General features: G+C 37.1%; 2 protein-coding genes across 3 annotated transcripts; one reads left to right on the top strand and one right to left on the bottom strand.

Annotated features, from left to right (window-relative positions):
* Positions 1–65: 65 nt before the first annotated feature.
* Dy (transmembrane protein dusky) lies at positions 66–11,354 on the bottom strand. Of its 2 annotated transcripts, XM_083109749.1 has the most exons (4): positions 11,009–11,354; positions 6,590–6,722; positions 5,495–5,578; positions 66–3,306 (listed from the first exon to the last, which is right to left on the bottom strand). In XM_083109749.1, the coding sequence occupies exons 3-4, from the start codon at positions 5,537–5,539 to the stop codon at positions 1,600–1,602; spliced, it is 1,752 nt and encodes a 583-aa protein (XP_082965875.1). In that variant the 5' UTR covers positions 5,540–5,578; positions 6,590–6,722; positions 11,009–11,354; the 3' UTR covers positions 66–1,599. The 2 variants fall into 2 exon arrangements, with proteins under 2 accessions (XP_082965875.1, XP_082965876.1); XM_083109750.1 differs by lacking the exon at positions 11,009–11,354 and having other exon boundaries at positions 6,590–6,725.
* A 1,371-nt stretch (positions 11,355–12,725) lies between these two features.
* On the top strand, positions 12,726–14,951 carry LOC145977661 (general odorant-binding protein 83a-like). The gene is made up of 6 exons (XM_083109762.1): positions 12,726–12,799; positions 13,817–13,926; positions 14,237–14,287; positions 14,366–14,560; positions 14,758–14,822; positions 14,925–14,951. The coding sequence occupies exons 2-6, from the start codon at positions 13,869–13,871 to the stop codon at positions 14,949–14,951; spliced, it is 396 nt and encodes a 131-aa protein (XP_082965888.1). The 5' UTR covers positions 12,726–12,799; positions 13,817–13,868.
* The last annotated feature ends 791 nt before the right edge of the window (positions 14,952–15,742 follow it).

Below are 15,742 nucleotides of genomic sequence, written 5' to 3' on the forward strand. Positions count from 1 at the left end.
TTAATAAAATAATAAAATAAATGTATATGAGATTAAAAAAAAGAAAGAGATTACGTGACCGGCGGAAATACACAATTCTCTGAGAGATACCTTACATATTAATATATGTAGGTTTATCTTATACACTAGATGAATCACGCTGCAAATATAAACTAATGACTGCAAAATTGCGTATATAACTTATCGAGTTAATAACTTTCTTCACTTAATCGTTTTCGCATTTTTAACGCGAATTTTCTTAGTACTGCATTGATGTAATAAGTAAGCAGTGCTTCATTCAATCGCAATAAAATATAATAAAAAGTATAAGTGAAAATTGAATGTCACGATAATTTTATTAACTATATTTTTTCTCGAGAGCACTGGCTTTATATTCACAATATACGGCACAACAAAACAAAATATTTTATCTTATAAATGGAATTGCGTAATTTATTATTTATCGATTTATATGTTATATTAATGCAACATTTTGGCACAACTTGTCATTTTAAGACGAGCTTAGGACGAGCTATTAGATTAATACTTAAATAATTAAATACTTTCATATAATTGAAAATTTCTCATTGATGCGGCATATTATATACGAACGCGTTTATTGTTTAATTATTTAATTTATTGATTGCAAAGAAATGAGATATAATTCTTTTGTATCTTATAACTTTATTTCATTTGTTTGCCTCATATATATGAAATTTATCGAATTCTGTGTAAAAAATATTTTTAAGAAAAAAATTTAAATAGGTAATAAATATAAATAATCATATGATATATTATTAAGATTATTAATATTACTTAAATGCTGTGTTGTAGGCCATTTTCACGAAATTTCAGCCTTACTGTTACCCAGTCACATTGTTGAGCAACGATTTGTTAAATGATAGAGTCCCAAATACCGAGAAACGAAAGAAGAGACTAAATACAAATACATACATAGGTAATACACGAAGAAATAGATTTGATTATCTTTGACTAAATTTTTGGCGTATATCGCCTATGTTCGCCTATGTAGGCCTGAGCTTAAGTTTCATTATGACGAAGCACGACTCCACGTGGAGGTCGCGATACCGAATTGCACGAGTACTGCATAATACGTTATAGTATTACAATATCGTTGATGATATCCCGTCCCGAAAAGGAAATTTCACGTAGAATCGTGCTTGCGACACTCGATAGCCTCTACGAAACCTGAAGATTCGTGATTTCGAAGACCAGTTCATGCAAAGCTTTCCTTGCAGAAGATGCTTCGCTACGACCCGTTTTATTAAGAAATTCCGCATACACGGGTACATATAGAAAAATACTGTCAGTTAATGGCCAAAAGTATTTGAAAAAAGAAAAAGTACGAACGTTCTACCCATTTACCGCTAATTTATTAGCCTGGCGCGACGTGGCGGCTGGGACCAATTTCCTTTTTCCTTCGCGCGACCGCATTCGTTCTGCGGACGTACTGACCTCCAACGACGGTTTCAACGATATCGCGTAAACCGGTTCTTCCGAGAAGAGGGCCGTGCAATTTGACGGCTCCTCTTCCGGCGCGGATATCGGGATCGCGATAAAATGACTCAGGGTGGACACGCGGCAATTTCGTATATATCTCTATGAATAGAAGCACGTTCTCAAAGATTTCTTCGTCACGCCGCTGTTCTCGGCGGTGTTAGATTTCTTAGCCCTCGCCGAGAAGGGCCTGAGACGCATGAAGAGGTAGGCCGAGAGCACGCACGAAGAAAGTAAAATAGCGAGGAGTACGATGAGAGTAATCGCGAATCCGGGAGTGGTCATGCAGATCATGGTCGAGCTGGCTGCATTCTCGTGAACGCGTTGCGGGAATACCATCGTCGGCCCGCCGTTCAACAGCTGTTCGCCGCTGTTGTTGCCCTCGTCGATGGAGAAGGTCAGATCGCCGGTCGAGACCACCCGGATGATTCGATTCACACCGACAGCCTTCTGCGGGTTATGCGAGATCTCGCGGGACTTCCTTCTTCTCTCGTCCCGAGGCTGTCCGGCCGCCGCTTGTAAATAGGCCTCCAATGGCAGCGGGATCGGAGGCGGTAAACCATATCCGACATCCGGATGCCCGTTTATCGCGTGATGATGATGATGATTCTCCAGGAGACCCTGACTGTCCAGGAAAGGCAACGATTCCGAGCACTGTTCCGGACACTGGTACCGGCAGATCTGTATGGTGCATTGGAAGTGAACTTCCATCGAGTCTGGGAATTTAAACGCCTGGAAATGGGCGTACGACAGCACCGACGCCGAAGCGCCGAAGTTCTTGATCTTGGTGAATCGGGACATCAGCTTAGGCCGCGTTATGCAGCCGCGCTGATCTACCAGCTGTATCGGCGCGCGTTTACCATCGTGCGCCATGCAGTTTCTCACGAGCATGTCAAACTTGGAATCGTCGTCCTTGATCGCAAGCACCATCGTCATCGTCTGACCGATCTTGACGAGTCCCGAGACCTCGGAGGCCCACGGTCCTTTTCCCACCTGTATCTGCATCCAGCATCCCACGTTGTCACCGGCAAAGTCTGCGCGTACCACGTCTAGCATGTCGACGGGGAAGGGACGGAAGGTGACCGACTTCTCGTACAGATCGTGCCAGGTGCAGCGCAGCTTGCGCGCCTGATCCCAGACCTCCTGCACTTGAGGATCATACTGCACCACTATGATGTTCTCGAAATATGTCCCGGAACCAGACTCGGCGCCGTAGCCGTACAGTCCGTTCTCCGTGTTACCGGCTGTCCCGCACGCGTGTATGCTGATCTCGAAGTTGACGGACGTGCGACCCAGTCCCGCCGGCAGATGAACGCAATTTACGTTGCTATAGTGGCCCTTGCTGAAGACAATACCGTAAAACGGTTTGTCGAAGCCCAGGTAAACCTTCATCAGATTCTTCTCGCATTTCACGTCCAGCGATACGATTTTCGGCATATCGGGTGTCGCTACCGGCCAGGGTTCGACGCCGACCGCGGTACTGATTCCGCCACCGGTCGTATAGATCTTATCCATCGCTTCCGGTTGCGCTTTAGAAGGCGGCAACGGTGGCGGTGGACCGTGATAGGCAACATTATAATGCGGACGTGGCAGACTTAGCGCACCTCGGCCCGGTGGTAGCAGGGGGTGGCCTCGGAGGGCGCCCGACTTATAGTGATTTCCTCCTGCATCTTTCTCCGCTATGGAATCCAATGCCAATTGATCGGAATTACTTAGTTCGTTGTCTTGGCGATTCAACGCTGAATTATCGCTTCGATTATCCTCTCCCGGAATCGCCTCCACGACTTCTACTTCCTCGGCTCGAGCCAGCTGCAAAAAGAACACGAGCAGTCATATATTGCGCGCCAAATATATATAAATTCGATCGGAAAAGTACCGCAAGTTTGAAAAACGATCGAAGAAGCGGATCAATTAAAATATGACCATGGTACCGCGAATTTATATAGATTTCTATGAAACTAGTCACGTATCTATGATACCGCTTCTTTTCTATCTCCTCGCTTCTTTTCGTATCATTAATTATTTATGTCGTGTGTCTGTGTTTATGACCGATTCAATGGGGCTACATTACCATACCCGGGATTCCATTCACGAATCTTATTTTTAGCGTTAATCTCGCGTGTGTCTCGATATTTACGGATGTTGCTTTAGATATACGCTAATTTTTATACATATATATATATATATATATATATATCTACCGAAAAGAAGAGGAGGACGAAAAAAAACGACCATACAACGGTATCCGCTTCTCACGCGCTCAATGGAAGGTCTAAGTGTGTCAAGCTCGACGGAATCGCGACGCGCGCGCCGAGAAATGCGGCGCGGGCTCGATTATCGGATCGGACAAATGGAGCGATCGTCGAAAGAGTTATTTCCGGTGGCGCGATAGCCGAAGGCGACACGACGCGAGAAGAAGGGGAGGAAAAAGTGCCAAACTTGTTCGTCGCTAATGTTCGAACGAACGTGACATTCGAGTGCGACGACGGGCAAGGGAGTGAGAGAGGTCGAGGGAGGAAGGGAGCCCGCGACGGAATAGGAGCAACGACTCGATTGCGTATAGAACTTGTACGTTTTATAGTGGCCGATTGCGTCACGCGTATGACCTTAGGGCATAACGGACCACCCGTGTCTTTAGCCGCGGGTCAATCGGCCAGTTCCGCGCGGAGCGCGCACGTTCGGCGCGGTTCTCCTTCTCATCCCCCCCCCCCCCCCGTCCACTTATCCCGTCTCGTGGATTTTCAATGCGCGCGTCCCCATAATTCGCGACAGACCGAGGCCTACTGAGTCACTTGCGGCGGATCTCGAAGGAGAAGCGCACAGCTGATGGCGGTCCACGATGAATGAACCACGCTACCACGTTATGTTACGTCAGATGCATTCCGATAATTTTGGTTTCGTCTCGGTGAACGTTTTTCGAAACACCTCGCGTCTGACTGCAAACAGTTTGACAATATTCTCTTTTATTTTATACATCGAAAATATAAGCAATGGTAAATAGAAACATTAATATATGAATAATTATAAAATTTTTCTTATATAGTTGTCAAAGAAATACGATTTCTCGGGTATTCGCAATAATTTCTCAAAGCCCATTTAGAAACAGATAACTAGATTTCGATAAAACCGTTAGCCCGCATAATTTACAGAGATATCGGCGGCGGACAGACGGGGAATACAGAAGACAGAAGGCGCGCACGCGGTAACGACGACGCGCGTTTCATTCACATCCCGTTCTATCTCGCCATCGCTCTCTTATAAGGCTAACGATAATCGTCGACCGAGAGGTTGAGACCGGGAAATAAAGAAGACGCGCGCCGATGAGCGCACATGTGCATCGAAAATTGTGTCGGGCCACAGGAATGCAGGAATGAAAAGGGTACACCGACCGCGCGCGCGTGCAAAGAAACCGGTCGTTCCGCGCGCGGGATTTTTGCGCGCAACCTTGTAAGAGAGCGGACTCGATAAAACGTTACTCGGGTCTCCTCGCGGTAGACAGCAGCAGCGGATCAGAGCGCCGCTCCGCGCACCATTTTGAGACATCGGGACAACCGAGTCGAACCGGGCGAGTTCTGCCCTTAGCTCTGGGTCAGAGCACTGGGTAACGGCATTGCCCGGCCATGTGCTCGTGTATCCGTCGCGATATATCTGGGTTATTATGTAGTAATTACCTACGCGCAGAGATGGCGAGAGAGAGAGAGAGAGAGGAAGAGAGAAAGAGGGAAAGACGCACACCTATCCCCCCCATGATGCCTTGCGTCCCCAGGTGGTGTCGCTCCAAATGAAACAGAATCAATAGCAATGTGTCTATGCGAATCTCGTCTTTCTTTCGTCTTCCACGCGGGAATGCGTTCGATCAATAACGATGTTGCGTACAATGTTGGAACGCATTTACGATGATCGATTAGATGCGAGATCGGCGTCTTAACTCTCGTTTAACGCGTATTTTCTCAGAAAAAGCTTTCGCGAGGGAAGTGAAAAATGCATTTCCGCTTACCCCCTTCAATAGGAGACAGGCTAGGATGCAAATGCGTAACTGCATACCGCGTTGGCGTCCACGGTGGAACACTATATCGTATCACTGAAAAGAGAAAATATCATATATCATTGAACTAAATATTTTAATATGCATTATAGTATACAGAATATAACATAACTTAATAAAAACATTTTTTAAATCCGGGGAACTAAATTAAATATTTTAATATGCATTATGATATACAGAATATAATATAACTTGAAAACAAATGATGATTTTTTAAATCCGGGAGAAATTAATCATTTTCTGGTGCATTTATTTTAATGCTATACAAACTTTGAAAATTTTAAAGTTAATAAAATTTTAATATACTTTATTATATGTTAAGGTAGATAAATTTAATATACGGCGCGTGCGATGTATGGAAGAAGTTTTTATTTCGTTCAAAATTAAATATATAAAATTCTCCTCAAAAGAAATTTGTTGTGAAGATTATAGGTAACAAGAAATCTGTCAAAATTAAATTCAGAGTAACAATCTCAATCTCTCTGTAATGGATATTAAAATTGAGAAATTCAGATTTTTGCAAAACTTTATATAAAGGTTTTTTACATTATTAAATATGAATCTCATATAAAATTGATGAATACAAGCGATTGTGAAGTACCTAATTAATTGTAACTTTTTCTAATACAATAAGTTATTTATTATACAATAGAATATTTGATCGCAAAAATTTAAAATTCTAACAATATAAAAGTTCTAGCAAATGTACTTTATTTTTAATGGAATAAAATTTTTCTACATGTACTGTTATTATACCATGGTAAATTACATTAAAACAGATTTTACAAATTTATCGTAGCTATAAATTATATTAGAAAAGCTAAAATTATATTAAGTAGAAAAATTACACGGAATAATTACTCTTCTTTTTGAATTTCTTCTTTTGTGAAACTATGCAATTTAACTGTACTAATGTTGTGCATTAAATAAAATTTTGCGCGTCGAAAGATTGACAAAAAAAGAGTTCGATTTCTGAGATGATTCGCGCAAAAAATAACATTGGCAATCAAACAACAATTTAAAATGTATGTTAACCGCATAATTTACCTGTAATTCCAATTGTATGGCCGAATGTAGTCCTCTAAGCGAGAGGTCGTCCCTTACAATGAATCGCAATAAACGATTTTGAGCGATCTCCTTCTCGTCAGAGTAACCTTCGATTGCTCGATACAACCGCAGTCTGTAATTTAAGTTTAATTGCATAAAGAGGGATCTTCAAGAGAGAGAAAGCATCGATTTTGTCATATTATATCAATTGCTTTCTAATATCTCATAATGTAGAATATTTTGGAGTAAAATATAATTAAGCAAAAGTAATTAAATAAGATATTTAATTATCCATAAGATATTTAAATATCCCGATAATTGAATTGGTACGCAAGGATCAATACCTTGTTGATTGAATTTTACTGCCCAAAGCTTGTAATCGGAACAAGCTTTACAACGATCGCAAAAAAGACGCCAAGGTTACTGTTAACCACTGTTCACATTTCCGCTATCCGAGTGATGCGTCTGTAGGACGGTGTGTTGTCGCATTTCGCTTGTATTTGATCGCCAATTATCAGACGACGTGTTCGCTTCGTAACCACTAGGCCATCTGTCCCAAATTCCTCCCGAATGTCCCGGTTTTTACTCCGTTATCTCGTCGAAACCGCAGTCCCTGTCTATCGGCGTGAATCAAATTCGCAAGATCCGCAGAAACACGCGTAGAAATCTCATTGGGAATAGGACGCTCATTGCGCTGCTGTTTTCACGCGAGCTGTTAAATAAATTGTCCAACACAGATACTTAATGACTTTCAGCTCGAAACTACATGAAATAACGGGCTACCGAGATATAATTTTGTCGCACGTATCTTCAACAGCGGTAGTGAAAAGAGACGCGGCTAGAGTATGTCATCTGGCTTGTCGCACATACCGCTACTCTGCATACACATGGGGACGGAAGTCAGATTCTTGATACAACTTTCTTTTCTTTAACCGAGTACCTAATCACGGAAGACGAGGAAGTGTGTAAACGGAAAAAAGACATGATCAATACACGTAATCACGCTTGTCGAGACCTTTATTGTAGAGAGTCAATTAAAGAGAATAGAGAAGGCAATCGGTCGTAAACGGTGGGTGAGCAAATTTATGTTGCGAGATTCTAATCTATCTAATTGTCTCTCTTGGATCTTAACTCAGAGACACACTGCGAGAATGTCTCTAGATAATCTCGTCTTATCTATCTCTTTTAATTTTCGGTATATCTCGATCCCGATCATTGAATCTCAAATTAAGGATTTATCTATGAGAAAGAGGATTAAAGTCGTTCGCATGTAATTGAAGATGACGCGACTGCTTTCGCGCGCGCGCACGAAAGAGAAAAGCCGAAGAGACGATACTGGGATACCTGCGCGCGTTAATGTGTGCATTCCCGATGTCCGAGTGGCATGTTTGACGTTCTATGAATGTAGGCAAGTAGGCTCCTGCGCGCCGTTGATCAACGTTCGGCCGCGCGCACGTGGGACCGAAGTTAAAAGGACCAACCGGTTAACCGGGCGCGGCCACCGCGACGGTCGTTCGTCCAATTTGCGAATACTCTACTGGTGTTGTACAGTCGCGATAGATTGTAATACATTTAAAACTTGACCCACAAACGACACACTTGGGTCATTCGTGTCCGATCGTTTCAACCTCGTCCTGATATCTTTAAGCGCGCAGCTCGCTTCTAACGATTGCTTAACGTCATTTTTAATTTTTATTTTATATAACATATTTTTATATGTTTGTAATAAAATATTTCATAAAACTGTTATATAGATGTATAAAACTGTTATATAAATAAGTTGTAAATAAGTTGTACATATATATTGTTTGTTATATATTGCTGTTACATTTCCATAATTTTCTTTATATAAAAAACTTATTTCTGAATGTATAAAGAAATAAATTTTTTAATAAAAACTCAGAAATCAAACTATAAAAAATATTTTTTATAAATTTGATTTAAAAAAATTGTGTTTTTCATTAATTTTTACTTGATCAATTCTTGTACGAGAGTTTATCGTGTTTCTATTACATTTAGCATAATAATCAATTGTTAAAATATTAAAAATATATTAAAGAAAATTATTTTGACACTTTCTAAAATTTTACAAGTATTTTCTCAAAATGTCAAATTATTTGAAACAATTTCTAGTCAGTCTTTTTATACAGATAATCGTTTAAAGAAATTGATTCGACATGAATAATCTAAGAGCCGGATTAAAGTACTGCAAAATATTCTATACCACAGTCACATTAAACTGATAATCTAATCGATTTTCTTTAAAGGTGAAAGCGCTTTTCTAGGATTGTTAAAAGAAAAGCTCATAGAGATATTAATTAAGAGACATTTATCGCTGCATCCAATCACAAAACCTAACCGATTCACCTAATCATACATATTTAGCATAATATCAATTAACAAAAAATCAATAATATTGCAAATTTTAATTGTTATAATATTTTTGAAATGTGTACGATATATTCACGAGAATTCTCTCAAAGTTGTATATTAGCTGTTATTCTGCTCTTATAATTTGTGTCACGATAAACCGCGACACCTGTCCTTCCTCTTACAGGTTGTCCGTGTACTGGAATAAAAATCACCACGGTCTCGACTGTTTACACGTCTCCCGTTCCGCGTTAACCATGTATCGGGTATGCCGAAGATGTGGCGTGGTGCCAAATACATATAACGGTTCTGTCAGTGTGGTGATTTCGAAGTCGGGCGTTCGCATAATGAGCGCCTAATAGCGACCCATATAGAAAGAATGTAGCTCCTCCGTCCTGTGTTTTCGCATCCCCACCTTCCCTCGTTATCTCCTCTCCCGCATAACGGACGTCGCGTTATAAACAACGTGTGTAACGCTAAATATTCGGAAGTAAAGACACGTTGATAAATTTATATATTATATATTATCCGCTTCCTGCTTTAATAGATTGATAAGCACCTGTCATCTAATATACCCGCTCCATTTCTTCTCTTCTTGTCTCCAGGTTTTATCTCAGCCGATTAACTCGCTTGAATCTCGATATGCACAATTTCCCGAGAATAACGACCACACATTCACGCCATAACTTAATCATCCGTTGAAAATAGCTGGTAATCTTGTCGATAAATTGAAATTGAACGAATCGCGCGCGGTATGTTATATCCGCGAATCGCAATTATTAAATGCGCCTCTATCAAAGTATCGAATGGTAGCGATAAGCAAATGAGCGCGTGCCATCTGTATCGCTCGTCTTGCTTATCCACGATGTAGTAATTGCACGGTAATCGAGCGTAACGAAGAGGAGCCCGACGATTCGATCGCTTCGATTTGCAATCCAAAGAGGCCGCTGCGTATCTCTGCGAGGTGTAGAGCACGTATAAGAAATGTGCATTAATTTTTAATAAATATATAGAAATTTTTGTACCAAAAATAGAGGTCTAATTTATAAACTTATAAATATATCCACGCGCAATTTGCGAATTTGATCTTTTAAATAAACTTCAGAATTTTTAAACAACGATAGTTACAAATTATTGTGTATGTGTGCGACGCGTATTGGCATTTTTAAAATAAAACTAATTATACATTAATTAGAGAGATGTATATATTTCACCGCCTTCTGATAAAAATGCTCAAGTACGAAATCATAAGACTCACGATCTACTTTTTCTAACATGTGCTCGACCTCGTTTATTTTACATACAACGGCATGCGAAATTAGGCGCCTTTTAATTAAACATGCGCTAATATTTCGGTATATTTCTCTGATGTTTTTTTTTCTTTTTTTGGAAACGACACACTATAATATTGATTTATATTTATAATGACGTACGAAAGAAATCACGATAATAATTTCGAAGTGTTTCAGAGGATACAATAAAACGAGTCGGCGCTGTATAACTCAATAAAACAAAAACAATCATCCGGCTATGTCTTCTGCGGCTCGAGGTGTAATTTCTCTCACAAGCTCGCACTCCAGTCGTACGTTATTAACACATTAGCGAAGTGCGAATGGTGACATGCGATTCACTTCTAATAACTTAATCGGTGACATAGCGTTAATTGAATTACTACGTCCAACATGCGATATTAACCATCGGACTCAAGACAAGAAGCACGTTTAATAGCCGCGAATTACCTATAACGATGCATGCTCGCACACGTAGAGTATTCCGGGATTAAATTACCGCTGTCTCGCGCACATTACAGTCAGCTGTAGTGAAACGAACACGTGCTCGGAATGTGACAGGTGGATAATACTTTAGTCGTTGGTTCCCTTTATTGCGAAGGACGAGTCTCTTTGTTAATATATCGGGTTTTTACCGACGTTAAATTTTCTCTTACTACTTTTCTAAAGCAGCTCAAAAGTGGGTTGTGCTGAGTTTATGTATTGAACTTATGTAAACAATAAGATGGTGACTGCAATTTCTAAATTGGCGCAATGATACCTTTATTTTTTTTTTTGAACGAATCCGGATGCGAGTGGTTGTCAAGTGTGCTTGATCTTCCTTCGAGGGGGTGTCAGGCGAACGAAGCGTTACTACACCGATCGGTCGGGACCGAACGTTAAAAGTCCTGGCGCACAATTCCGGCCGAATCCGCGATTTGCGGACGCTGCTGTTGGCGAAGCGCCGAATTTCGCGTTCGCTCGAATGAGATTTATAAGAGCCCTCGGAAGCTTCGTGCGTGCGACTGATCACCTCTCTTCGTGGTGACGCGATACTCCGCGATGCCGCGACAGCTAGAGAAAGAGACGCGAGCGGGGCGGCGTGTGCAGCCGGTCGCCGGTCTCGGAGGTGCACGCGGGAACCCGAAGAGCCTCGGAATAGGGTACACCTGTCCGATATACGGAGTATACTACAAACGTAGCGGCCCGCCCCCTGACCCAGACAGCCGGTACAGTTATATAGGTCCCTCGTGCGGCGGAGCGAAGGATATCTCTCTCCGCTACATTCGCTGTGAGTCTGAGATTCGATGAACGACGCCTCGTTTTCGTGTTGTATTCGTGTTTGCGAGAAGAGAAAGAGAGAGAGAGAGAGAGAGAAGAAACACACGAAGAGAAGGAAGAATCTGTGTGCACCTACATCTCACCGGGATGTCAATGATACCATATGTACATCGCCGGGAGCAGAAATAGCGTGGGGTGTTCGATTTAGTGATAGATTGACGACCAAGCTCGATACCTCCCGATGATAATCCGAGGATTTTCGATTAGACGCCTTGGCAACCTCTGACAACACACCTGCCTGTCTCATTAATTTTTTAGTATACGTATGCTAGGAAAACACTCGTAAAGGAGATTAGATTAGTGAATACCGTCGCGCTCTTTCTGTATGTCCTGTATTTGCACGACTTATTGAATTACACGCGAATGAAAGATAAAACATTAATATGTTGCCGCCGTACTTAAATTGATGATACTAAATATGCAATTTATTACACGTCTCACGCATACACGTATATCTGAATCGATATTTAAAATCTATACACTTGCCACAGCTCATCTTTGCCCTCTACTTGCCATTTATCACAGCGACTTTCACGTTCTCATAAGAATGGACTCGTTAAACGTTCAATGACATTTAACGTTTTGCATTTCGCTCGTTACTTAACATGTCAGATACAGTATATTTATTAATTAGCGATCTGTCACATAGCTATACATGATGTCCCTAATCCGCTACATTACTCTATTCAACGATAGATGCTGGACATTAAAATTAGAAAAATGTATGTTTAAAAAAATATTGGGTTAAATAGTTCAATAGTTTCGTTGTACATAGACAAATGATTATTTTTAATATAATATAAACTATTATATATACTATATATATAAATAATATAAATTAAAAAATATACAATATAATAACATTTCTCTCTGTTTTAATAGTATCTAATTACAAAGCGACGAAAAGAAACTTTAACTTCTCTAAAGGATTGCAAATAAATCATATTATCATTTTTCATTGATGTAATTCAATAATTTCAATGTAATTTATTTATTGTAAAATAATTTATTAAGACCTCTTTCTTGTTCCATATTAATTTAATTAAAAAGAAACAATTTTTATTATCAAATTATATTTATAACTGAAAATGAACGAATTAATCTAATGCCCAAATTAGGTGGAATGTCTCTTTCAACGTATCTCTAATTGATTATATCATAAATTAACAGTCTCTGACGTTGCAGAAAGCAGTATACAACGAATGCTGATAATTTATCGATCAGCGGTTACGTAAGAAATACACTTATCAAAATTTATAATAATTTTTATTTCAAGAACATTTATTATGTGTGCATATATTGAATGTTACATTTGAATATATACTAAATTATTGATAAAATATTATTGAAAGATATATAACTGTCGATAAATTATCATACCTGTCGAGTAAGCTGAAAGATTATGTGATACAACCGATCGTTCATAATAATGATACCAGTTTCGATTCACAATCAGATTTGGGCATTTAAAATATAAAAAGTATAAAAAGGTACACGTTATAATATTAATTAATAATATTAATATAATATTAATATAATATTAATATAATATTAATATAATATTAATATAATATTAATATAATATTATAATATTAATTAATGATATTAATATAATATTATAATATTAATTATATATAATATATAATATATTAATTATATAGAATTATAAGAATATAACAAAATATATAAATATTACATTATTTTTATCAAATAATAAATAATATTGAAATAATAATATTAAAATAATATTATTAACAACTTCTAACAGCATCTTTTTTTTAGTAAAACTTATGGAAATGCAAATCGATTTTCGAGACTTTGTAAAATACACTGCATTTTCTTAAAAACAATTTCCTTCCGGTAATTTTATCAAGAGAAAAAAATTCTAATTTTTTTTAACAAAGAATATAATTGTATCTATCTATATTCTAGGGAAATTCTGTATATATATATATTTTTTTTTTATACGAATATATACATCAAATATCTTAATTAAACTATTGCTGGAGACATTAAAGTTTTTGAAATATTTTAGAGTTTTATGCGGTAAAATCCTTGATATGCCATTTGTATGTCACACTACAATAGATTAATATGACATTTATGTAATTGTTCAGCCTTATACTCGACATTTGTAATAGGATTATAGATGAATTATGTGCTGCTATCAAAAATTGAGTATAAACAAAAAATTCGTGCCTTTTACAATAGAATTGCATTCTCAGTAATCTTAGTTTTGCTTAATTAGAAACATCATTGAAATCGGAAACTTGTAGCGCAAAAAGTATTCTGATAAAAACATGAAAACTGAAAATATGTTATTCATTGTTTTGTTCGGTGTATCGCTTCTGCTAGTAAGTAATTTAGAAGTAATTAGTAAGTAATTTAGTTGTGTATGTATTAATAAGCAAAATCATATTGTTTTCTTGCAAAATTTCGTATTGAAAAGTTTTCTATTCTTGCAAACACTTCGGATAATCTTAAAAACTGTGTTTTAGCATATACAGGGCATTCAAAGTTTATATATTTCTATGTATTTATACGTATATAATTTAATTAAATGTATAATTTAAGATATTTAAATTTAAAAAATATTGAAGAGACGACCAGATAAATTTTTTTGCTAATTAATGCATTTATAAAACTTATTCAATCTTACATGTTCGAGCACGAGCGGATATCAAACGAGATTGTCGGCAACAAACGAATGTTTCTTGGGGTAATAATATTTTTTATATTGCTCGCATATAATTCAAGAGAATGAATTCGCTTTTCTTAATTGAATTATTTAATCTAGCATCCTTAAAACGATTGAAGGCCGGCAACGTTGAAGAAAATGATATAAAATTAAAATGTTACTTGAGATGCTTTATGATGAAGAGTGGTATTCTTAGCGAAAATAACAATGTAGATATCGAGAAGGCTGTACGTCATCTTCCGCGTAGTATCCAAGAATCGTCGAGAGAAATTCTTAATCGGTGTAAATCGATTCGTAAGTCTTCTTATTATTTTATTTTCTTACAGCAAGATAATTTTTTTATAATTAGTATAAGTTACAAAATGTACACATGTATGCACATATTGCATATTTTTCTCTCTATATAAAATATACAATGGAATACAAGTGAATATGAGTTTGAAAAAGTGAAATTAGTTGTCAGAAAAAATAATTGAAAAATTAATTTCTAGCAACGGAAAATGTTTGCGACAAAGCTTTTCAAATAGCTAAATGTTACGTTAAAGCACAACCAGAAGTAAGTATCATAAAATGTGGAGTTATACAATTAAAATAAAACTTATATTTAAAATGTAATTCTAATTAAAATTCTTATAATCTATGGACGTTTTATTTGCAGATTTTAAAAAGCGTATCATTTGTTTAAAAATGATTGCTTTGCGTTTACACATAAAGCACTACATTGAGAAATATGAATAGTAATAATATCCGAAGTAGTTTTATTTATATATTATTTTATTGAAATTGTTATATATTATTTAAAATACATATATAAAGAGTTATTTTCTTATAACTTACAAAAATATCTATTTTAAAAAAAAGCAACATAAAAAATCCTACACATTTATGTATACATATATGTATGCATAAAGGTATGTTATATTGATATTCAAATGTACATCAAAGCTTTTTCGAAAGTCTTGAATTTTATTATTATCTCTTTTTTGTGATGCCGATTATCCTTTTCATTCTTTAAATATCATTTTATCATCATCGAAATATTTTAATAATTCACATTATATAAACTATTATTTTGAAGAACGAAAAAGATTATAATAATAATCATACATCTAAGTTTACAACACGTGGAAAAGCTACCATTGCGAAGATTGCATTTTAATAGTTCAAGGCTGTTTAAAGGCTCAGCAGTAACTAATTTTAATTGTTAAATATAAATTTTATATCAAATATGTTTCCGAAACAAAAAAAGGTTATAAAAAGATGATAGCATATTATTTTCATTGGAATACATTTATTTTGCTTTAATATGATTCCATATAATTCCGTACATTAAATGAATGTGGTTATATGCATTAGTTTAGTATATGTGAATATATTTTTATGCATGGATAAAAATAACTTATACTATAACTCTCTCTTATATAACTCTCTTTTTCGATAAAAATAATTCTTTTTTAGGATTTATATTTTGTAGGT

The sequence above is a fragment of the Camponotus vicinus genome, unplaced genomic scaffold, assembly GCF_025532165.1.
Source record: "Camponotus vicinus isolate PSW18456_S1 unplaced genomic scaffold, iyCamVici1.0 SCAF_1, whole genome shotgun sequence".
NCBI lineage: Eukaryota > Metazoa > Arthropoda > Insecta > Hymenoptera > Formicidae > Camponotus > Camponotus vicinus.